This window comes from Patella vulgata, chromosome 1, assembly GCF_932274485.2.
Source record: "Patella vulgata chromosome 1, xgPatVulg1.2, whole genome shotgun sequence".
Classification (NCBI taxonomy): domain Eukaryota; kingdom Metazoa; phylum Mollusca; class Gastropoda; family Patellidae; genus Patella; species Patella vulgata.
This window is the reverse complement of record NC_065879.2, coordinates 36,082,225-36,108,083: the sequence shown is the minus strand read 5'-3', so window position 1 is coordinate 36,108,083 and position 25,859 is coordinate 36,082,225. Positions and strand designations below refer to the sequence as shown.

Below are 25,859 nucleotides of genomic sequence, written 5' to 3'. Positions count from 1 at the left end.
GCACCCAGGTAATGTTTTGTTGAATGGTTGCCATTGATGGCCTTTTAGGGTGTGGGTCATCGTCAAGACTCTCTGCCATGCTTTCCATAGTCCACTTCTTTACTGTGGAAAAGGAAGGGCCATCATACCCTTGCTGGCGACGATGTGCTTAATTCTCTCATTAGAGATGCCCACAACATTGGCAATATGTTGAGTGGTCAATCAGCCATCACCATGTCACGTACCCGGATAATGTTTTCTTGAATGGTTGCTGTTGATGGCCTCCCAGGACGCGGGTCATCGTCAAGGCTCTCTCTGCCACGCTTAATTCCACAGCCCACTTTTTTTTACAGTGGAAAAGGAACGTGTATCATCCTTTAAAGTGGAGGCCATGTTGACATGTATTTGTGTTCGGGTACGTGCTTCAGTTGCAAGTGCACTATAACCAGTTTGTACATTTCTGGTTCATAAGATCAGATACGAAGCCAATAATAACACTACAGTTGCTGTTCTTATGTCTGTGATTCATGCAATGATTCTACTTGCAGGTGGCAAAAGTTTGTTTCAATTCAATCGATCTATCCTTTTCGGGCTTAGAATACGTCAGTCAGCCCTCGTATATGCTTTTCATGAAAACATAGCATTTATTTAAAAGTTTCAGTGTAGTCCACCGCAACCCCACGAAAAGTGTTCTGCGGCCCCGAGGTTGGGAACCCAGGATCTAATTACACCGTTAAAATTTTTAAACGATGAAGTTTGAAAAGCTGAATTTACTGTAAATGCCAAAAGAGCTGTTCTTGGTAACCTTTCTTTTCGCATTTTATTAATTCAGTCTCATGATCTAGTAGGAGGATGATGAATTTTGGAGCAACAAATTGTAAAAACTAAATAATTTATTTTATAATGCACTTCAAAGAATAATCGAAGTTGATAGTCTTTTATACTAGCATAGTAGTCATTTTCATCTGTCTATACTTGACAAACCAATGAAGTGGTTATTTGAAAAAGACAAAATATTGATTTTGTCAAAATAAAGGATGGTTTAACTTCTCATATCTATCTAACTGTAACCAACCATGTAATACTATATACACAGAATTATCTTCCTTGATCAATAGTTTGAATACGTAGAACTATTATCACATGAGTGAGTGTATTTATATACCATGTAAATGGGTTGTAATGTCTAGTGCATGTGCGTAAGTTCACAATTGTAGTTTCTTTCAGATAGATGGCTACTAAACTGCATTTTATTTGTGGAAAATGTCAGGGAAACAAACAGCTGATTTCAGCCCCTATCTTGGATGCTGAGGACGGGTTGGATTCCAAACCCAGCTTCAGTCTGACTGATGATCAGTAGGCAATGATTGATTTTATTGAAAAAATAATGCCAGAAATATAGTCATTTTCTTCAAGTTGAGGATCAAATTTAATATCAAAGAAATTGGTGCTAGTCAAGTTACAATTTGATATGCACGAATATCGATAGGAACCAAGATCTTTGGGTTAAAAACATGCATTTCAAGTTTCATCAAAATTGTGACCTCTTGAGGGTCCACACCTTGATATACCAGATGTTTACACTATTTGCGTACAAGGGGCGGCCATTTTGTCCGACAGTTTTGGTGCGATTTTCACGAAATTCGAACTAAACCAAAATTACGATGTAACAGTGATATATTAGAATTTTTTTTTTAAACCTAAAAACGCTATTTTTCGTACAATCAAAAGCCATAATTAAGGGAGTTACGATCTGATATGCATGAATATCGAAAGGAAACAAGATCTTTGGGATATAAACAGGCATTTCAAGTTTCATCAAAATCAGATCAAAATTGTGACCTCTAGAGGGTCCACAACCTTTATATACAAGATGTTTACATTATTAGTGTACGAGGGGCGGCCATTTTTGGTCCGATTGTCACAAAATTCGAACTAAACCAACAATATTGTTTAACGGTGATATAATCAAACGGTTTTTAAAATCGGATAATAATTGTGTCCTCTAGAGGGACCAAAAGCTAAAAACGTGATTTTTCGTACAATCAGGGACCATAATTCAGGAAATAACAATTCGATATATGCAAATATCGAAATAAACCGAGATCTTTGTGTTATAAACTTACTTTCAAGTTTCAACAAAATCGGATAAAAAAAATGTGACCTCTATAGGGTACACAACCTTGATATACCGTATTTTTACGCAATTTGAGAACGAATGGCGTCCATTTTGTCTGTTAATTTTGGGCTGATTTTCACGAAATTCGAATTCAGCCGTCCTCCGGGTTTAACGGTCATATATTTAAATGTTTTTTTTAAATCGGATAAAAATTATGACCTCTATAGGGTCCACAAGCCAAAAAACGCGATTTTTCGTACAATCAGGGGCCATAATTAAGGGAGTTACGATCCGATATGCGCGAATATCGAAAGGAACCAAGATTTTTGGGTTATAAACATGCATTTCAAGTCACTTCTAGCATGTCTATGCGCTAAAAACATGATTTTTCATACAATCAGATAAACCTATATTTTAGGTTTCGTCAAAATCGGATAAAAATTGTGACCTGTAGAGTGTCCACAAACAAATTGTGGACGGACAGACAGGGGCGACGGCATAATACTTCAACATGAAAATAAAAAATAAAACCTCAATAGGCAATTTATGGAAAATAGTTGAATTTAGGGCAAAAAATCTTTACCCCCCCCAAAAAAACCCATTTTTCACTCTAAAATGGCCATAGCTGGTTTGTTGTAAGTGGGGATTAACGTCCACTCGACACAAACTAGATCATTTTGGGACTAACATATGGTTCAATTTTATTTCAATAATTCGCTTGCACATAGGGGTCTTTAGCAGTGGGAGGAAACCGGAGGAGCCGGAAAAAACCCACAAGGTTGGACAGACGACCCTACTCCTATTCGAAACCACTCCAGCTGACAGGCCTTATGATACAAAATGCACGTGCTAACCATTTGGCCATCCAACTCCCCTATTTCATGTGGGATATACAGGTTCTCAATGCATGGTCGCCTCACAAACATGTTCTTAAATGTTACATAATCAATTCAAGTTCATTGTAACACAGATTAAGTTGTGAAAGATTTAATATTGTCCGAAAAAGGCACAATTGGAATCAGCGACTTTAACTCAGGGATTTCCCAAACATCTGTGGTTGAAAATTAAAATTATAATATACATAACATAATAATAAGTATGTGATTTAATCATTAGAAATGTATTATATACATTGAACAATACAAGCAGTAATTAAAGACAGAAATAGTCAAGAGGTATAATAAATCCATATGTACAAAAAGGAACATTCTAAAGTTCATGTTTTTTACAAAAATTTACAATCAAACATAAAATGTTTACTAACATAAATATGCTCATAAATCAAATGGCACGTGTTTTCTCATCTCATCACAAATTATCCGTTAAGTCTCCTTTGTTATGAAAATCAATTATTAATCCCTAAAAACGTTACTGATATTTGGAGATTTAATCTTTAACTTTTGATACTTAAAATCTTAATCATTTTGTTATCTTCTCAGTCTCATGCAACAAGGTTTATTACTGTCTACTTAATTCCCATAGCAACTATTACAAAGATTAAATATTTTCATTTCAAGAATATATTATGAATCCTTTTATAATAATATTAATTATAAATCATAATAAAATCAAGACCATCCTATATATAAAAACTACACATTTTTAAATTAGTATATTAATTACTTCTTTGATAGGTTCATGTATTTAGTATTTGAACATATTAACACAAGGAACAATTTTACAGAAACACAATTATTAAATTTCTTACTACTGGATATGCAACGTTTTGATTAAAACCTTGTACTTTTATTACTCCACTTTTAACAATTTCTTTCTTTTTCTTAAACCAGCGGATGCCAGCAAGATAATCCACATTTTGCAAGAGCTGGATGGAAAACAAGCTTAAAAAAACAAAAACCAGCGATTTTGTGTACAAACAGGGGCAATAATCCAGCAAGTTATGGTCTGTGAATATCAACAGGCGCCGTAATCCAGCAAGTTATGGTCTGAAATGTGTGAATATCAAAAGGAACTGAGATCTTTGGGATGTAAACATATATTTTATGGACAAAAATTGTGACTTACAATCTTGTATTACATACGTTTACATTAATTGCGTTCAAGCTGCGCCCATTTTCGGTCCGATTTACCTGAAATTCGAACTCAACCATCATCAGAGTGTAACGGTGATATATTTAAATGGTTTTTAAAACTAGATAAAATTTGTGACATCTAAATCCACAAGCTAAAAATGTGATTTTTTGTACAATCAGGAGCCATAATCCAAGTTATCGTCTGATATGCGTGAATATCAAAAGGAAAAGAGATCTTTGAGATATAAACATATTTTATTTTCATCAAAATCGGATAAAAATTGTGACCTCTAGAGGGTCTACAACCTTGGTATTACATACTTTAACACTTGTTGCGTTCAAGCAGCGGCCATTTTGTCGGGCAGTTTTGGCCCAGTTTTACGAAAATTCAAACTCAACCATCATCAGGGTGTAACATTATGGTGTAATGGTGATATATTTAAACGATTTTTAAAATCGGATAAAAAAATGTGACTTCTAAAGGGTCCACAAACTTAAATCCTATTATTTTTTTTTTCAATCAGGGGCCATAATCCAGGAAGTTACGGTCCGATATGTGCGAATAGCGAAAAGAACCAAGATCTTTGGGATATTAACACATGTTTTAAGTGTCATCAAAATCGGAACAAAAGTGTGACCTCTAGATCTGGGTCCACACACTTGATATTACCTACTTTAACACTATTTGCGTACAGCGAGCAGCCATTTGTTCAGCAGTATCGGTCCGATTTTCACAAATTTTGAACACAACTCTCATTTTTTTAAATCAGATAAAAATTGTGACCTCTATTAGGACTACAAGGTAAAAACGCGATTATTTGTACAATCCGGGGCTATATTTGGGAAGTTACCGTCCAATATGCGCGAATATTGAAAGGAAACAAGATCTTTGGATTATAACCATACATTTTAAGATTCATTAAAATCGGATAAAAATTGTGGCCTCTAGAGTGTCGTCCACAAACTAAAAAAATGATTTTTAGTACAATCAGGGGCCATACGCCATGAAGTTATGGTCCGATACATGTTAATTTTGAAAGGAATCGTGATCTTTGGGATATAAACCTATATTTCAAGTTCTCTCGATTTTAAATATAGACAAAAGATGACATATGGTGGTGTTAGCCCCAGATATTATCTTTCAATTTAACAGACGTTGTTCGATAACATTTTCAACCACTTGGCTGCCATATTGGATTTTATAAAAAAAAAACAACCTTCAAATCGATATTCAGCTGCCATTTTAATTCTGATTTCCGAAAACTTTTTTTTGTATTGAACCTACTTCAAATGGCAACAATTCTTAGAGAGCCGATTTTTGAATTTCGATTTTGTTTCCTTCCGGTTTCACTTTGAATTTTGTTCAACTTTTCACCAGCTAGCTGGTGACCTAACCTTTCAATGACCCTTGACCTTTGTATGTATGATGACCCTGATGTCTACTAACAATTAATATTAAAAAAAGTTTGGTCTTAAAGTACAACTTCCGGTTTTATTAAGATTTCAAAACGACAGGTGACCTGAAGTACCGAAACACGTCAGTACTTGTTCAAAGTTCTAGTTTTCTACTACAGCTATGAATTTTATTACCAGTAAACAAATAAAATTAGAATTCAATTACATCTTTACAAATACATATCTTCTTTTATTTGGGTAAAAAAAAAAATGAATAAATAATATTTTAAGCAATTTGTTCTTTTGCAAGGAAGGTTATAAAACCCCTTTAAAATTACCTATATTTAGTCCTAAGTTGGTTAATAAATATAACTTAAGATAATATCTTTTATTAAAATGTAAATATATTATTCTGATGCAATGGAGGTGAGGACCATTAGAGAAGTCTACTTTGGTGCAAGGTTTAAATTATCCATTACAAATTTAATTGCACGCATTGGATCGTCTATTTCTCGGATGCTGTCTCTGTTTAGAAGCCAATCCGGACGAACTTTACGTTTCTTGGCAGGAGTTGATAAAGGTAGAGTTCTATTGAATGACTTTGAGGCATTCATTTTAGCTTTCACTAAATTTCGTCCTTCTTGTAATTTGTGTTTTCTGGCTGTCAAGGCATACAGACTTCGTAACTTATCAGTAAAGCTTCTATTGGACATTATTGCCTGAAAAAAAAACCCCACAAGATAATAATAAATCTTGGTATATAAATGAAATCTATATTCTTTGTCTCAGGTAAGAAAATGTTAGTCACAAAGTGATTGGAACCCCTCTATTACATTGGCCTCAGTCTTCGCATACACCCAATAGGTACCAAACCGCTTGGTAATTTTGATGTTCTAATTACCAAATTTGCCATTGTTTTTCAGACTTACAAAACTGAAATAAATGAAATGAAATGGAGGTTAATGTCCTATGTTCTGCTCGGACTGGACTAATGAAGATTAGCATATGGCATACAGCTAGTGTGCTATGAGGGTAATACGGCCTACTCTTACATTGAATTCCAACTGCCAAGGGATCTTTTTGGTGCACACCAATGCATACACAAGACTTTGGTTTTTTGCCCCATCTAAACCACTAGACAGCTGTCCTTGTTAGGTCCTCCATATTGCACCACTGACAAGGGGAAACCAAGCTGGAAAATCTTAACACCACATCATTTAGAGTTTTTGAGGTTAAAAGAATATTTGCTGATAGTTACAACTTACTTGTCTTCTATGGCTATCTAATGCTAAGATACCTATCAATGTACAGGTTTTGGTGAAGATGTGACCTTTCTCACGATATATTGTCAACAACTCCAGTAAATTACTGATAGAATCTTTTACATTATACACATAGTCTCTTGTCTTATCATACTGTAAAATAATATAACATTTTATAAGCACCATACAGTAATAAAATTATATAACAACAATCTATTAAAAGCAGATCCTAATTAGTTTCGTTTTTTATAGTTCAAATTTTCGTTTTACTTCAAGTGACTGCCATGCAAGATAGTATTTTAGTACACGAAGTGGCCATTTTTTCGGCCAGTTTCAGCAAGATTTTCACGAAATTTGAACTAAACCGACATTAGGTTGCAACACTGATATATTTAAACGCTTCTTAAAATCGGATAAAAATTGTAACCTCCACAAGCTAAAAATGCGATTTTTGTAAATCAGGGGCCATAATCCCGGAAGTTACATTGTGATATGCTTGAATATCGAAAGGAACCAAGATCTTTTGGATATAAACATATATTTTAAGTTTTATCAAAATCGGATAAAAATTGTGACCTCCACAGGATTCACAACCTTGATATTACATACTTTTAACACTATTTGCGTTCAGGGAGCGACCATTTTGTCTGGCAGTTTCGATTCGATTTTCATGATATTCAAACTCAACCATCATTATGGTGTAACAGTGATATATTCAAACTTTTTCTTTTTAAATCTGATAAAAATTGTGACCTCTATTAAGACAACAAGCTAAAAACGCGATTTTTTGTACAATCCGGGAAGTTACTGTCCAATATGCGCGAATATCGTAAGGAAACAAGATCTTTGGATTATAACCATACATTTCAAGTTTCATCAAAATCTGATAAAAATTGTGACCTCTAGAGTGTCAACAAATAAATTGTGGACAGACGGAATGGGACGACAATAAACGTCCCACATGAAAATGTGGGTGTATAAAAAAATAAACCCACCTTAGCCAAGTTTAATAGAATATTGATGGAATATTTGATGACGTCCATATGTGGTAAACTTCTATTTAATGATCTCATGAGACGATAAATAACACAAACAGCATTGACTTCTACCATTCTCTCACAACATCGTGGTGATAATCTTGTTACCACATCTAAAATAATTTATTATTGAAGTTTAAATGAAAACAAGTCAGATTTATCATGTATTTCTCAAAAATTAAACATAGATGGTGTCTTGTAAGGCCCCTTAATACATACGTCCCTAACAGTAGCAAAAGACACCTACATTAGTTCCAGACGCCAAAGACTGCCTTTCAATCCAGACTTTTCGCGTATTTCATGAATATAACTGATTAGAAATTACAGTAAAAACAGAAACCATTGAATGTACATGAATATCAGTTTCTATACATTCATATTACATTATTATATGCGTTGCTGCCCATTTGTGTTCATTTCTAGGTGCCAAAGAATAGCAATTTAGCTCCTTTAAATATTATTACAAGAACTCTTGAGCTGAATCACGTTGACAAGATGTCATAAATTGAATTTGAAAATGGTGTGTAACTATGATTTACGATAGAAATATTTCATTAATCCTACTGTTTACACAAAAAAATAGGATCATTTCGCTACCTGTGTGCATATTGTCATTCAATCATCGATTTCTTATATATAATGAGGAGACGCACCTCCATTCCTAAGAAATAGGTTATGTGAAATTACTGCACATAGGAGATGTTCAAAATAAAGCAAAACACCAAAATCTATTATTAATGAAGATACAAAGGTTTTTCTAGTCCTTTTTTTTTTTTTTTTTTAACTAATTAACAACATAAAATCGTTAAAATCATGACCAACTATTTCATAAGCAAAGGTTAGTCTATAGAATACCTAAATGCATAACAGCTTCTAATATGTAAGACATATCTTTATATTTGAGTAAATAATCTAATGCTGATGCTGTTCTATTTCCTAGTTTATTCTCTTCACATGCAGAGTCATTAGCTTTATTAATTCTTTTTCTCATTTCAGCCATTTTCTTTGTGTGCGTCTTTTTTCTTAACATATATCCCTTCCATAACGCCTAGAATAAAAAATGTATAAATTAAACAAGTTCAAATAATCGGCAACATGTGGAAGAACATGGTCAGAATTTATATTTTTCAGCAATTCTCTATCGACTGCAGGTTTCAAATTGGAATATCACCATATTTTATTATGATCTCCAAAAACCTATTACAAAATATTATCTTATAAATCCACAAATAAATTATCCTCAAAATCAAGATGCAACCTTTCGTTTCATTATGTAAAGAATAGAAGATTATAAAATATTATCTGATTTCTAGTTTAAGTGCACACATATAAAATTTTTATTTGCAAACCAATGATAGAGAGAGAGAGAGAGAGAGAGAAATGGGGTTTAATGCCACTCGACACAGACAAGGTCATTTCGGGACTAACATATGGTTTAATTTTATTTCAATAATTTGCCTGCGCATAGGGGTCTTTAGCAGTGGGAGGAAACCGGAGGACCCAGAGAAAACCCACGAGGTTGGACAGGCAACCCTACTCCTTGTCACGTACAACCAGAGATTCGAAACCACGCCTGTTGACTCAATGACAGGCCTCGTGATACAGCGCGAACGTGCTAACCATTCAGCCATCCACCTCCCCCCCCCCCAAAACCAATGAAACCTATACACACAGTACAGGTAAGTAAATTGTTTTATTTGCAAGGATTGTTTTACCTTGAAATGGATTTGCTTGAAATTGAAATGCCAGTTGATTTACATGTCATATAAATTTATAAATGGTACCTGTATTTTTGTGGCACTCTGTGCTTGTTTTTGCAGACAATGTTTTATCAGCCATTGTTTAACAGATCTCTGTAATATACTGGCAGCCTCATGTCGTCTTTTTAGCCATTGTCTCACACCATTTTGCATTTTGGTAATGACAGTTTTAAATTTCAAATATTGATCTCTTTCTCTGTGTGCTCGGTAACTTCTCTGTAAAGTACAAGAACAGATTTTATTTTATTAAGATGTATTCCTTTCAAATATGGCTGTTAAATGTCACTACATGTATTTGTTACTTTAATACCAAGAAAGTAACCCTTTAGTTTGTGTTTCGTTTGATGCCATCTGCTTTATACAAATGGCAGACATTTTACTGGTTGACAGATTGTAATACTTATTTATTTTTGGCTTTGACATAATGTTTTTTCTTCTATTTCTTGTTACAAACTGCCCAAAGGCAAAATTATCCTAAAAAGAGGACACAGTTAAATTTCAAGTGGATTGTGTTCATGATGAGAGATCAAGGACAATATCAATTTTGAGAAGTATTTATTTCGCTTCCATAAGAAAATAAAAGGTTTATTTAGTGTGTGTATGACAGATGTGAAACAGTAAATTTCCACATTACCAAAATAGTATACTAAATTTGGATGGATATGGCAGCCATTCACAACCGAGTTCTATTCTTGAAGAAGATGGTTATATGTGTGCAGAATGGCATTAATTATACTTTCTTACATTTTACAAGTATGTACAGCCAGCAAGCTGCTTCACTATTATTGTACACAAACCTGTATAAAGAGTACAGAAGATATATTTTGTCTTGCTCTGTTTAATATTAGGTGTCTTCTATAACACCTCTGTATTCTAATAGTTGCCATATGATATCTAACTCTCTCACACAGATGTAAAATATAATTCTTTCTCTTTTCCAGGGTAGCCTGGAAAATTAAAACAAAAACAAAAAATCACCAATGAACGAATGAATTTATATTAATTTCCAAAGCACTGTCACATTAAATATACAAAATGCCTCATTTTCTGTGAAGAGTCTATGATGAAGTATCTAATTAATATATTCTTTTGAGATCCAATATGGAATAAATTTTATGTAATTTCCTTCCTATAGCGAATCAAAAATAAATGCTAACATTGCCGACACAAATTTGAATGCGCAGGTAATACTAAAATGTGGGTGCCAATTACATGTATGTGTTTTTATATTGAGAGCACTTTCAGTCGATAATTCCATCCCCACCCAAGTTTTAATCTCCTATAAGTCTAACCCAGATGTATTTTGAGATACTCTGGGCTGATCATTGACTACAGATGATTGTATGTATATGTACGCTTGCTCACAGAAAATAAGACAGCAAGAACGTAGTGGTTGTGTGTTAGTTTGTTATTATTCTCAATCATATTTCAATGTCTGGATTAATAAATAAAATTGTTACCTGGGCAACTTTTTGTCTGTAACATCTATAATATTTCTGTATGAATACAGCAGCTAAATGTCTCTGTCTTTGTGAGTAAACACATCGCCATGCTCTCTGTATCAAAATAATGGACGTCAACTTTTTAACGTAGCACTTTCGTTGAATATAACCTCGGAATAATGTTTGTATTTTTGTCACAGCATGATGTTGCCTCACAAGTTTCCGTTGCATAAGTTTATGGAATGATTTTTGAATAATTAGAGCAGAGCAGTGTCTTTGTGTGAAAGCTCTTTTCAGTTTTTTCACAAACAAATATGTCTTTAAAGCTTTAATAATTACACAGACGGAAAGCTTCATGTGATATAAATATCTACGAATTAAAAAGCCTCGAACACAAGCTTGAACAATTATAACTTTTGAACGATGTACACAATAATTTTGTCTTTGTTTTGCACTCTTATACCAAGACTGAATAATGGTGGCAGCATTTTTAATTTTTCTAGTCTTTTCTAACTTACATAAACGATACCAATTTTGGATCTTAACACAAGCCATTTTCTTTTGAAGAAATTTGGCTCTAATTTGTCTACATAGTCTGTTTGAACGATAATAATCTTGAAGCACTAACGTAGCACATTTTAATCGTAGGTATTTTTCCCTTTGAATCCAGCCCCGTACAACGGCTTGCAGTTTTATACAGTTTTTAATACGAAGAGCACAATATTTTCGTGTTGCAAAACCACGGAATGCAGCTTGAATGGTGATCACTGCACCACAGGTCATAAGATATCTTCTCCGAAATTTCTTAGCTAAAAGAGTAGCTCTCCACTTTCTTTGAATAATGATGGTAGCAATTTTTAATTTCTTGTACTTTTGACAACTTCTGAAGCCACGGTAATGAGCCTGAATATGCACAACAGCTTTACGAATTCTGTTGTAATGTTTTTGAGCTAACCATCCTTTCACATGAGCCTGGATTTTGGTAGCACTGATTTCTCCTTTCTTCTTTTGACAATCTTTGTAACTTCTCCAGTAGTGTTGAATAATTGTTGCAGACATTTCCTGTTTTAATTTCTCTTCTTTCAAGGTCTTCAGTTGTTTATAATTTCTATAATAATTCTGGATAGTTTTGCATGCTTTTTGTTTTTCTAAGAAATGTTTTCTTGCTGCAAAAGATCTCCAAGATGACACAATTGTAATGGCAGCTTTCCGTTTCAGAAGATAATTTTGACGAATTACTTTTCCAAGAAACACAGACTGCAGGTACACTGTGGTTGAACGAATTTTTAGATACATATCTCTACATTTCTTAACCTCCATTTTATTTCTGTACATCTGCTGAGTACAAACTGCAGCTGCTTTTAATTTAAGGAACTGTTTTCTTTGAACATATCCTCTCCATAGTGACTGTATTCTAATGACTGCATGACGTTTGTGAAGATACTGTTGACAAACTTTTAAACCACGGAATCGAGTTTGGATACAAATGGCAGCTTTTTGCATCTGAAGAAAATTAGTCCTCTCTAGTTTAGCTATCTGATTGTTCCTGTATAATCTTTGCAATTGGATTGTTGTTAATTTTAATTTGTGATATTTCTTTTGCTGTTTATGTTTTCGATACCATTTTTGAATAAATATAACTGCTTGCCTGACTTTACAATAATATTTTTTCTGAATGTAGCATCTTAAATGTTTTTGAATAGTGATAGTTTTTTTTCTTATGTTGAGAAAATGTTTTCTCTCTCTTTTAGCTGCTAAGCATCTCCTAAAGACATCCTGAAGATAAACAATTGCAGCTTGGTATTTTGAATATTCTTTTATCGCCAAGTATCCTCGGAATTTGGATTGAATTTTAATGGCCGCCTTTTGTCTCTTCTGTAAATCTTTTCTATCAATATATCCCCGGAAATATTTTTGGATTGTTACCACTGCTGATTTATTTCTCAAGTAATCTGCTCGAGTTTTTCTGCCAGTGACATTTTTTCTATACAATCGCTGCATTGAAATGGTTGTCTGTCTTATTTCTTTGTATTGTTGCATCTGGTGGTGAGCTTTGTAATGAGATTGGATTTTTGTAGCAGCTTCATTTAGATTTTGTTGAAGAAGTCTAGATTTGTGACCTCTGAAGTAGGATTGGATGGTAATGACAGCTTTCTTCTGATTTAGGAATTCTGCTCTCTGCTTTTTACCAATTTGATTTGCTCTGACTCGACTTTGTAAAGCTAAAGTTGTCTTTTTCATTTCAAGGTACATGCTGTAGATACTCTTCATTCTTGCAATACTCTGAATTTTTATCACTGCATTTCTGATTTTCAGATAACTCTGCTTTGCTTTGAGAGCTCTAAAGCAAGACTGAAGTTTTAAAGTGGCTGATTGTACATTTAGATAATCCTGTCTGGCTGATTGACCTTGAAGTAAGGCTCGGAATCTTGACTGAAGTAAAATCACAGCACATCTCTTTTGACTATACTTAAATGAAGCTTGCTGTTGTCGGATAAAGCTCTGGATTTTTATTGCAGCTTTTTTCTTTTGATTGTACTTCTTTTGTTCTTGTATAGATCTCCAGTGACTTTGTATCTTCGTAGCAGCTTTATTTTGAAGAAGAATTTGTTGTTTGGAGTGTTTGTTTTGTAAATATAATTGTACATGATGCTGTAAAATAACAGCTGCAGCCTTATACCTAAGATACTTTTGTCTGGCTTGTTTCATTTTGAAGAACGACTGAATCTCAACGATTGCTTTATTTATCTTACGTTGATTAACTCTGGATTGACGACCTCTGTAGTAGGACTGGATTGTAATGGCCGCTTTCTTCTGATTTAGGAATTCTCTTCTTTGCTTTCTACTAAGTTGATTAGCCCTGACCCTATGCTGTAAAGCTAAAATTGTTTTCATTATTTCTAGGTACTTGCTTCGACTGCTGTTCATTCTTGCAATGCTTTGGATTTTTACCACAGCATTTTTGATTTTCTGGTAATTCTTCCTTTCCAGGAGAGCTCTGAAGTGGGATTGAAGTTTTAAAGTTGCCGATTGTACATTTTGATAATCTCGTCTGGCGGACTCACCTTTGCAGACAGCTCTGTATCTCTGCTGGATCAAAATTATAGCACTGCGCTTTTTAATATATTGCGCAGAAGCCTGTTTTTGACGGACAACATTCTGAATTTTTATTGCTGCTATTTTCATTTGATTGTATGACCTCTGTTTGAGGATTGATCTCCAACGACTCTGTATTTTAGTAGCAGCTTCAGTATGAAGGATAAGTTCATCCTGAGAATGTTTATTTTGTAAGTACAAACGCATGTGATTTTGTACGATAACTACGACTGCCTTATATTTTAGAAAGTTCTTTCTTGCTTGTGTCATTTTTACATAAGACTGGATCTTTACAGCAGACTGATTTCTGTTTTGGAGCTTTCTACGAATTAAATATCCTCTTACAAGTTTCTGAATTATTGTGACAGCAGCAATCCTATGGTTAAGTCTTTCCTGTTTTTTCTGTCTCCACCATTTTTGAATACAAATGCAAGACGCTGTCAGTTTTTGTTGTTCAGAATGAAGTAGGCACAAGTATCTGTATTTTCTATAGCCTCTTTGAATGGAAATTGAGGCAAATTTCATGGCCAAAAACTTGGTGCGATATTTATTGCAACGGAACAAGGCTTGAATCTTTACAATTCTGCCCTGTTCTTTTAGGTAGCTAATTCGTTGTTGATAACCACGCACATTCTTCTGAATCATGACGGCAGCTTTTATTTGTTTATTTTTTTTACATTTCAACCAATTCCGACAAGCTCTCTGAAGGGTAACAGTCGCTGATCGCTTTTGCAGAAAGTTATTTCTATCCTTCATCATTTTCTTGTAACCATGGTAATAGTTTTGAATCATGGAAGCAGCCGACTTTTGCTTATGGAGTTCTTTCCTGATCCTGTGACCTCGGTAAAACGACTGTATGTACACTGCAGATAACTTCATGGATGAATATTTTCGTCTTATAACACAGGTTTCTAGTGCTCTCTGAAATAAAATAAAAAGAATTAGATTGAAAGTATAGGAAAACAATGTAAACACTTTACCTAGGTAATTCTGAGGCTTAATATTATAGAAGTACAATATTAATTACTATTGATATTACGAGATAAATATAAATTTTACAAAAAAATTTGGTGATATCTATAGCAGTTAACTAAGCGACAAAGTACTGGTATATAATCTGGTTCTCAGATATCCCCATGTTTGAGATATTTACTTATTCAGTCGACGCATGCGTTGTAGCCCGAAATCCTCCCTTTCACTCGATTGTCACTATTTTGGGGATTGAGAGAATTCAATTCCGGAATGTTCAATCGAGTTCCCCCAATATTTTGTAACAAAGGCCCATAACTCTGAAAGCCAACATTTGGAAATCATTTGAATATCAATAGCAACTTCATTTTTAACCAGCAGCTGCCAGGCAGGATACGCCCACATTTTGCAAGACATGGATAGAGAACAAACTAAAAATAAGAACAATTTTTTTGTACAATCAGGGGCAATTTTTTGGATATGTGTGATTGTTAAAAGGAACCAAGATCATTATGATAAAAACATATATTTAAAGTTTCATCCAAATCGGATAAAAACTGTGGCCTCTAGAGGGTCCAGAACCTAAATATACCATATTTTACACTATTTACGTTCAAGAGACGGCCATTATGTCCGTCCGTTTTAGTCCAATTTTCACGAAATTCAAACTCAACGTTCATTACGGTGTAACGGTGATATAATCAAACGGTTTTTAAAATCAGATAATAATTGTGACCTCCTGAGGGACCACAAGCTAAAAAAAGGTGATTTTCCATATAATCAGGGGTCATAAATTCAGGAAGTTACGATCTGATATGCGCAAATATCAAAAGGATTCAAGATCTTTGGGTTATAAACATGCATTTCAAGTTTCATCAAAATAGGATTAAAATTGTGACCTCTACAGGGTCCACAACCTTGATATACCATATTTTTTTACACTATTCGCGTACACGCAGAAGCCATTTTTGGTCCAATTTCACGAAATTCGAACTCAACCTTTTTTACGGTGTAACGGTGATAAAATCAAACGTTTTTTTTAAATTGGATAATAATTGTGACCTCCAGAGGGACCACAAGCTAAAAAAGGCGATTTTTCGTACAATCAGGGGCAATAATTCAGGAAGTTACTATCCGATATGCGCAAATATCTAAAGGAACCAGGATCTGTGGGTTATAAACATGCATTTCAAGTTTCATCAAAATCAGTTTAAAATTGTGACCTCTATAGGGTCCACAAGCTAAAAACGTGATTTTTTGTACAATCAGGGGCCATAATCCAAGAAGTTTCGATCTGATACATGCCAATATCAAAAGCAACTAAGATCTTTTGGAGATAAACCTATATTTCAAGTTTCATCAAAATCGGATAAGAATTGTGACCTGTAGAGAGTCCACAAACAATTGTGGACGGACGGACAGGGGCAAAGACAATATATGTCCACATGAAAATGTGGGCGTATAAAAATTGTAATCTCTTGAGTGTTAAAAGGATATTGTGGAAAGACTGATGCACCAATAAACAGGGATAAAATAAAAAGTGGGCGTATATCAAAAGGGAGGAATATTACACAACAAAATTACAATTGTGTTTCCTTTATTTTTTTAATTGTTATGTAACCTATTTTCTACCACCCTATATTTCTGTGAGGTTGTGCGTGCATCTATTGTAATTTACAATATTACAATGAATAAATCTTTTACAATAGCTACTGGTGGATTATGTATTTATAATTACAGTTCATATAGTAGTATTAGTACCTTTATTTTAAGACAGGCTTTAATACGCTTCTCATCCTCAATCTTTTGTTTCATAATAACTACAGCTCTCCTGGCTTTACAACCTCTCCATAAAGCCTGTAATCTAACAACTTTCCCAATAATAACCTTCATTTTCTTTCTATTTCTATACTCTCTATAGGCTGCCTGAATAGTTTGAGCAGCCTTTTCTTGTTTCTATAATAGAATTTTAATTCATGACAAAGACTTAAAGATATTTCAGGAATTTTCAAAGACCAATACTGATATTAAATGACACAATGGTGATCTAATGTGGTCACATGTCCATAAATGTGACGTCTACAAAACATTTCCAACAACATCATTTTGACTGTGATCTTGAGCTTACATTGATCCTGAATAACAAGACATTAATTAACACGGTAACATTTAATCTCGTGTATCTAGCACTGATTTCTTTCACATTCGTTTAATATCAAATCTTTGTTTAAAAATTAGTAAAAATGATTTAAAATCACCCCAAATCATCTAATTTGTACTTGTGTCCAGTTTAAAGTACAAATTAGATGATTTTTGGTGATTTTCCTTCTGTATCAGTATCTGGTTTACAGGTAAAACCGTGGTATTGTTTCGACAGAAACAAATATTAATTAGGATGAATGGTCTATACAGTATCAAAGGTCACATAGAGATTTGTGTACATCATGTTGAATGATTGAGAAGAAATGTGACTATAATCTTTCGTTGAAATTATGCAGAATGATTTTTTTTTAACTGGTGAATTGAGACATGACCCATAAGTCATTAAGTGTATATATGAGCAGCTCAATAACTAGTTTTCCAGAAACACAATTTGAGGATATTTTATACTGACCAATAGGCATTGCAGTCCAAGAGAAGATAAGCTGGGCTATTAAGACCCGTAAAAGCCCCAAATAATTAAACAATTTAATTGCACAACACCTAAATAGTTAATGTTTAATGACCTCTTGATGTTTGATGGTGTGTGATAACCAATATCTTCTCCAAGCATTCTGTATAATTCTAGCTGCTCTTGATTCTTCTCTTATATCTAATAAACGGCTACAGAGATGAGATACGTAAGTCATAACAATCTTTTCATCAGGTATGGTATTAGACATATCAGCTGCTTTTAACATCAACGGAATACCCCCTAATCCAGAAACCTGTACAAAAGAGAATTTAAGAGAAATGGCGTTTCTTAGTGAACCAAGTTATTTTGGGATTAACATACGGTAACTTATTCTATTTAATTAATTAAAAAGATACCAAATTGCATTAGCAGGAGGAATAAGAGACTGTACTCTTAGTGACGTGCTCAAGTCATTTTTCTCTGGAAAATTATTCATGTCAATATATTTGTAGACATACGTTTGTTTATAATTTGTTTTACCAGTTTATATCACTGCCGCACAAACAAACTACATGTATTATTATGCTTAGTTTGGTAACACATGATGCTAATGCATCAATATAATAAATATCTAGAACATAAATATTAAATGTTCATGATTAACTATTTTTTAAGAGAAATCTAAAATATATCAGTGTACCTTCTCATACAAGAGCTTGAAATTGTCTTTTTCATTATTTAAGAACTGCTCAAACATTTCAGGTTTTTCAAGATCTGAAATTTATAAGGACATACAAGTTTTAATCAATTAAAATCTTGTCAACACCATACTTTGATTTTAATATTGCCATGCCTTCCAATATTATAACTTAAGCAGAGTAGATTCTGCTAAGTTTCAGTTGCTTGATGCAAGTTGTATATCAGTCTGTAAATACCAATTCAATCATGAACTTGTTTTTGGTACTAAAATGGTTTTATCTTAAACATATTGTATTACTTTAGATAAAACGAACTGGATACAAGTAACAAAAAATCTAAAAAGAGTCCTGTACTAAAATGATTTGATCATAGAAATAGATTTAAATAAATATTACCAGAATGAGGTGTTTGACTCCAATCAAAACTAGCATCTGAATCAAATTCTTCTTCTTCCTTAGTTTCCATTTCTTCCATGTAACTTAATGTGGTTTGTTTCTTGATAAGATCTTGTGGTAATAAGGTAGGATAATAATGGTGTATTAAATAACACAGGGCACGACCATCAGAAAATGATACACTGAAGTTCTCGATCTATAAAAATACATTCTTTTACTAATTAGGTAAAGATTGGTTGCCAGACAAGGAAACATACACCCACAGCAGCTAAGTCCTCTGGGCAGTGAACAAGTGTTGTCACTTTTTTTTTTATCTTTTGTCAGAAATGAGAATATTTACAACTCATGAAAATCTGATTACAAGTAATATAACCCATGAAATAATTATCAGAAAACATTAGAATTTGTTTCGATTGTTTGTCTCATGACCTTAAACAATTTATTATTATTATTATTGTTATTATTACAGGATATTTATTGTGCACCCTTTCATATAACATGTTCAGGTGTACTTTACAAAGTGACAACATGAAGAAACAATAAGATTATGGACATGTTAACAGTTGTATACAGAGTCAGTTAAAAGCCTGAATAAATAAATGTGTTTAAGTCGTTTTTTAAAAGAATATAGAGATGTACAACATCTTAAACTAAATGGCAGATTATTCCATAAAACAGGTGCTTGAAAACTACATGTAAAATAGCGCTGACCATAAGAGAATAGTTGAGCAGTTTTGAGCTTTAAAAGTAGTTTATCTGATACACGTAATGTCCGGCCAGGTGTATAAAGTTATAAATGATCAGAGAGGTAAACAGGAGCTAAATTATTTAAACATTTAAAAGTAAGTAATAAAATCTTAAAATCAATTTGATATTTAACAGGTAACCAGTGTAAATTATATAAAACAGGAATTATGTGATCGCATTTCTTAGTTAAAGTAACAAGTCTAGCTGCAGTATTCTGTACTTTTTGTAATTTATCTATAAGATTTAAAGGCGAATCATCTAAAAGTGAATTAACGTTATCTAATCAAGAGTGATCAGAGAATTAACAAGTGACTTAGTGGCATCTACAGTTACAATTTTACGTATTTTACCTATATTTCTGATATTAAAATAACACAATTTACAAATATTATTTACTTGAGCTCCCATATTTTTAGCATAAAACTATCAAAGATTGCGCCAATATTACGGGCAGAATAAGATGAACAAATATCACAATTACCAATTACAACAGGGAGGTTCCTTTGACATCCATTTTCTAATTTCACTAATACAGTTCTCAAGTTGCAATTTTGATAAATTGAAAGAAGATGGACAATTAGTTGTAAATGAAATATATAAATGAGTATCATTGGCATACAAATGAAAGCTGAGACCATATTTTCTGACAATATCACCTAATAGTGATGTATAAAGGGTAAATAAAATAGGACCAAGAACAGAACCTTGAGGAACCCCAGATGATAAAACAGATTTATATTAACTTTAGCCTCTAGAGCGTCAACAAGATTTTTCAAATAGGTCAAGGGCCATAACTCTGGCAGTAATTATAGAAAATTGTTCAAAATCAAAAGGCTTCTGCATCTCATGAATTTATTTTAAACACAGTGAATAAATTTAAAGTCAATCAGATATTAGCAGCCAGTAACTATCGGAAATCATTGAAAATCAATGTTTCTTCGGCTCATGACCTTAAACACTGTGTATAAATTTAAAGTCAATCGGATATTAACTTTAGCCTCTAGAGCATCCACAAGATTTTTCAAAGTTATTAAGGGTCATAACTCTGGCAGTAATTATCGGAAATCGTTGAAAATCAATAGGCTTCTTCGTCTCATGACCTTAAACACTGTGTATAAATTTAAAGTCAATCGGATATATTAACTTTAGCCTCTAGAGCCTATATTTGAAGGGGTATTATTCAAGAGCTAAATCTGACTATTGCACCTCTCTATATAAATTATCAATTAGACATTATTAACATGACAAGAACAAAGAGCTAGTTCTCTAGTGCTCATATTAAAGAATAATTCTATTTTCAAAGAATAATCTGTACGTTTAAGATTCATATTTAATGTTGATCGCATAACACATTGTAAAATATTACCTTTATTCCATAATGTAAGCAGACAAGACGACACCATTTTAACAGCAGTGTCAATCTTTCATTTTTTAATACGTCTGCTTCTCCAGAATCACGACGGGCTGCAAATAAAATCAAATATATGTGGATACAATATAAAAAAGAAAGATAGGTTGCCAGGCAATGAAACATACGCCCACAACAGCTAAAGCGGCCGAGCAGTCAACAGGGGTGTTGCATATTTAATTTTCATCCTTTGAGGGTTCACAAGGTGATACAAACTAAAACAAGGGCCTTAACCCTGGAAGTAAAATACAACAAGCGGTTGCCAGGCACGATATTCCCATATTTTGCAAGAGAAAGATAGAGAACAAGCTAAAAACAAGCAAACAGTGAGGGTGATGTCCCCGCTGAAACCCCAAAATAAATAGATGACACATTAATTAATTGCACATTTATTTTTTTCAAGCAATCAAACTGATTATCAACTATACACCAAGTTTCATCACTCTCTATCAGATAGAATTAAAGCTATCTTGTCACAAAGCATCGACCAATGAAATTTCTTAGCTCTGCTTAGCTTTAGCTCGAATGTTAATCATTGAACTCAGTCAAAACATTCACCTAATGAACATCTACATCAAGATTAAACATTCTACCTTATTTAAAAGCAGAGTTGCTATGTTCCAAAGTCTTGACCATTCAAATTGCTTATTGCGCCTTAGCCTAAGCAGAAAATTCTCATCATCGAACTTAGTCAAGGTAATGATATAATGTATCTATACTCGGAGTTTCACCACTCTCACTTAATTAAAACCAAAGTTATCATGTCCCAAAGCATCACCCAATCAGATTGCTTATCTCTGCTTACCGTAAGCAGACAATGTTTATCATCGAACTCCATCAAGAAATTCACCTAATGAACGCCTACACCAAGTTTTAACATTCTAGCTCAATTAGAATGTGAGTTATTGTGTTCCAAAGTCTCGGCAGTTTGGGTCATATTTTCACAAAATTCTAATTCAAACTTCATTGATGTGAAATGGTGATAAATTTAAACGTTTATTAAAATTGAATACAAATTGTGACTTCTATTCTAACAGGTCCACAAGCTAAAAATGCAATTTTTCGAATAATCAGGGACCATAATACAGAAAGATATGTTTGGATATGCATGATTATCAAAAGGAACCAAGATCTTTGTGATATGAACATAATTTTAAGTTTATCAAATTCAGACCAAAATTGTGGCATCTAGAGGGTCCACCATATACCATATTTTTACACTATTTGCATATGAGGGGCGGTCATTTTGTTCCGATTTTCACGAAATTCGAACTCAATCTACAATACGGTGTAACGGTGATATGTTCTGACGATTTTTTAAATCGGATAATAATTGTGACCTCTAGAGAGACAAAAGTTAAAAACTCGAAATTTTGTACAATCAGGAGGAATAATTCGGGAAGTTACAATCCGATATGCACAAATATCGAAAGGAACCAAGATCTTTGGGTAATAAACATACATTTCAAGTTTCATCAAAGTCAGATGAAAATTGTGACCTCTAGAGTGTCCCCAAGCTAAAAGCGTGATTTTTCAAACAATCAGGGGCCATAATCCATGAAGTTATGGTCCGATAAAATAACACAGGACACATACCAGTCTGACCGTTTCTTGGATTCGATGGAAATCCATGCAGGCATAACTGGGAAAATTCAACTTTTGTTGTCATCAGCACGTTTTATTATCATGCTGTTGGGCCAATTTTGGAACATAATTGGTAAATAAAGATGGTATTTTTTTGGTGATTAGTGTGTAGTTTACCACCCCAAATAATAAAAAATGTCATATCTTAGGAAAAAAAACTTACAGTGCTAGCTTTAAAATGTGCTTTTTAGACTGCTCAACGCCCATAAGTCATATATGATAATGGAATAAAAAAATTTGAAATTCCCGCGAATGCAAAGACAATAAATTTCGAAAGCATGCTTTTACCTTGGTTATCAACATGCAATTTTAATAATTTCTGCATGCTAATTTTTACACGCAATGTCTTTTCCAGGATTGCAATTTCGGACTTGAGTTGTTCAATATCTATTAATACATCAACCTAAAAGATCAATAAAAAAAGATTATCAAAACAATGAAAAGTGAAACCTTTTAAACTTATTACCTCAAGATATTAAGTGTTTCCTTCACTTGGTTCAGTAACAGCTACATGTATACAATAAAAGCGTAACTGATGTGCATTCACATGACTGCACTAGTTTCTACCCTTGAATGATGATCTGCACTAACAAATAAGTAAACACAAAAGATATTGTATTAAATGACTATATGTTACTCTTATCTGTGATTTTCAATGACATGCTATATAGAGGCCAGAAAATAGAAGCTATATTAGCAATGTCCAAAATTTTCTTATACTTGACCATGTCGATAACCTCCCTAGGCACAGTTTTCGTGGCTTACTTAGTAACTGCTTAAAGGGCTTTACTTGCTATTGTAATCATCCAGTGCTCTGTATTACCTGGTTATTTTACCTGTGTTTTTGATGGTGATATACTCTTATCTAAAATCAGGGATTATAGGATGTTCGAAGGGGCGGGGATCCTCACCTTCCCCATTCTTTTGTTTCTGTGGAAATAACCATTACTATTTCAAGCAATTGTGGTTAAAAACAAATTTAAATGTAAGGGTTAGGTTTTCTAAAAAAAAAAATAATCTACCTGGAAATGAAATATAATATGCCATAATAAACTCAGCGTCTTTTCTTTATGTCCATCAACTATATCCCGAGCATTCAGCTTAGTTTCTGGAAAACAATTTTTTTCTTTTTACAAAATACTTTATCACCTTAGTATGTGTTGTGATGTGCATATGATATTATACTTGGACAAAATTAGGCTCTTGTTCATTTTGTTCATAGAAACTGTAACATGGGATCAATATTAAAATTCCCATTTTTTATAAACATTTCAGACTTGATTCTCTCAAGTATAACTAAAGCATGTCAATCGTGAAAATTTGCAAGATTTAATAATTTAGACATTTGTTGTAGAAATAGCAATATGAAAAACTATTTGGTAGTCTGGTCCCTATTCAAGCAGGACAACTCTTTCTTAAATGCTGACACAATCTAAAATAAGACAAGAGAATTGGATAATGCCTTTAGTGGTGACTGCCTACACATCTCAAAGCTTTTTAAAGAAAACTTGAAGTCGCCAGATTGATTTTATGCTTTAGCAAAAATTAGTTTTGTAGTCTAAGGGGAGATAATATGGTTATAAGGAAAGTGAATGCACAGTTACCCCCGTCCCCCTGTTTATATTCAGACATTTTTACATGTGAAGCACAAATATTTTCTAACATTTATGAATATTTCCAGTCCCAATGGATAGCCCATCTTGCTGGATTTCAGACGCTATTAGTACATTAAAATAGAGTTACCTAGTAATGACACATCCAAGCCTCTCTTAGTCAGTTCTTTGAAAACAACCTCTACATTATGTATTTTCTGTAGTCGACTGATTGCTGGTGCTCGTAATCTTGACATCAGACTCCAATCATTGCTTAAAAACTCCATTACTCGTCTACAAATTTAAACACAATTCTTACTACACATAATATTCATATACTATACTATTTTTGGTATTAAGCTAATTCAATTCCGGAAAGTTCAATCAATCAAGTATCCCCATAGAGTCTCTGAGATATTAAACAGAAAAATTTAAGTAGGATTTTCAAGACAACTCAAAAATAACAATTCGCAAATATAAATAAATACAAGCTATTATTCATTTCAAAATCTAAATAAATTTTAATATCATTTGTCTGTTTGAACTAACTTTTTAATGTAGTTTTTATATTGAGTATTTAAGAGCCATGAATCCCGAAGTCTAATTTTGGGGGGTTCATTAAATTTAGATAAACAGAGAACAAAATTTTAACAAGACAAAGAATTAAAAAAAATGTGCTCATATGACTTACGTTAATCTTAATCCATCACGCAAATCAACTCCCAGGGCTGTAACAGCATAGTCAAATTCATCCAACGCTGTCTGGGTATGATTTACAACGTAACCCAGATAAGCTAAATGTCTCGTGATATCTCCTTCTCCTGACAAGAAATCACGTGAAAACTGTACCAGGAAATTCTTACTTGCCTTTTAAAAAACAAAATACAACAAATCAAAGGCGTATCATTCACAGTTTACAAAATCTTACACACATATTTGGGAGTTGAAACAATGATTTTTAACTGTGTGTGCACAGCATGCATTAAAAATATAAATAAAAAAACACACAAGAGGAAAATCAGAGCCGTCATATGGCCCTAGACAATATAAATTGTGTCTTAATAATTCAGAGGTTGATGTCGGGTATGTCAATGATAGGATGCTTATTTCCAGACTTATAGATTCTAATAGGGTGGCTCATTGAGTAGGAGGTCCAGGGTTTAATCCAGGTGTTAGTAGACAAAATTCAATCAGAATTTTCAGGCATGGTTTCCCCATGTCATGATGAAGGGCCAAATCGTTCGATGGGATGAAAATCTGAGGTACCACGTACACATTAGTGAGCACATACAAGTACCCTTGACATGTGGAATTTGTAATAAAAGCAGGCTGTTGTGGTGCTGCTGTCCTGGCTAAAATTTCCCTGCTTTGATATTTTCCAAATGTGAAAGAAATTTGTGCTAAATACACACAATTAATAAACCTACCTTCATATCAGCATTTTTACAAAATAAACATGGGTCATGATCAATCAGACGAGACTGTTTAGCGTGATCTAAGAAATACACTAATAATAAAAACTTCTTTAATGTATGTGATGATATAGCTTCTGCAAAACCTAAAAAACAAAATATGCCGGTTAACCTGTGATAATGCAACAAATTCTATTCTATTGATTGAGACTCATGGACAACAAGAATTTTTAGACAACTCTGAAATTTTTAGTCA

At 33.4% G+C, this 25,859-nt stretch overlaps 1 protein-coding gene across 1 annotated transcript in view; it reads right to left on the bottom strand.

Annotated features, from left to right (window-relative positions):
* Nucleotides 1–3,185: 3,185 nt before the first annotated feature.
* The window catches only part of LOC126829555 (abnormal spindle-like microcephaly-associated protein homolog), a 37,732-nt gene continuing 15,058 nt past the window's right edge, over nt 3,186–25,859 (bottom strand). Inside the window, exons 9-25 of the mRNA XM_050559508.2 lie at nt 25,619–25,749; nt 24,883–25,058; nt 24,343–24,485; nt 23,622–23,707; nt 22,888–23,002; nt 20,914–21,011; nt 18,801–18,996; nt 18,407–18,480; nt 17,819–18,019; nt 16,854–17,048; nt 11,046–15,044; nt 10,383–10,532; nt 9,610–9,801; nt 8,681–8,873; nt 7,784–7,938; nt 6,792–6,941; nt 3,186–6,245 (exon numbers count right to left, since the gene is read on the bottom strand). Of these exons, the coding sequence (XP_050415465.2) occupies nt 5,973–6,245; nt 6,792–6,941; nt 7,784–7,938; nt 8,681–8,873; nt 9,610–9,801; nt 10,383–10,532; nt 11,046–15,044; nt 16,854–17,048; nt 17,819–18,019; nt 18,407–18,480; nt 18,801–18,996; nt 20,914–21,011; nt 22,888–23,002; nt 23,622–23,707; nt 24,343–24,485; nt 24,883–25,058; nt 25,619–25,749 (6,527 nt within the window). The 3' untranslated portion in view covers nt 3,186–5,972. The remainder of the gene's footprint in view (nt 6,246–6,791; nt 6,942–7,783; nt 7,939–8,680; nt 8,874–9,609; nt 9,802–10,382; nt 10,533–11,045; nt 15,045–16,853; nt 17,049–17,818; nt 18,020–18,406; nt 18,481–18,800; nt 18,997–20,913; nt 21,012–22,887; nt 23,003–23,621; nt 23,708–24,342; nt 24,486–24,882; nt 25,059–25,618; nt 25,750–25,859) is intronic.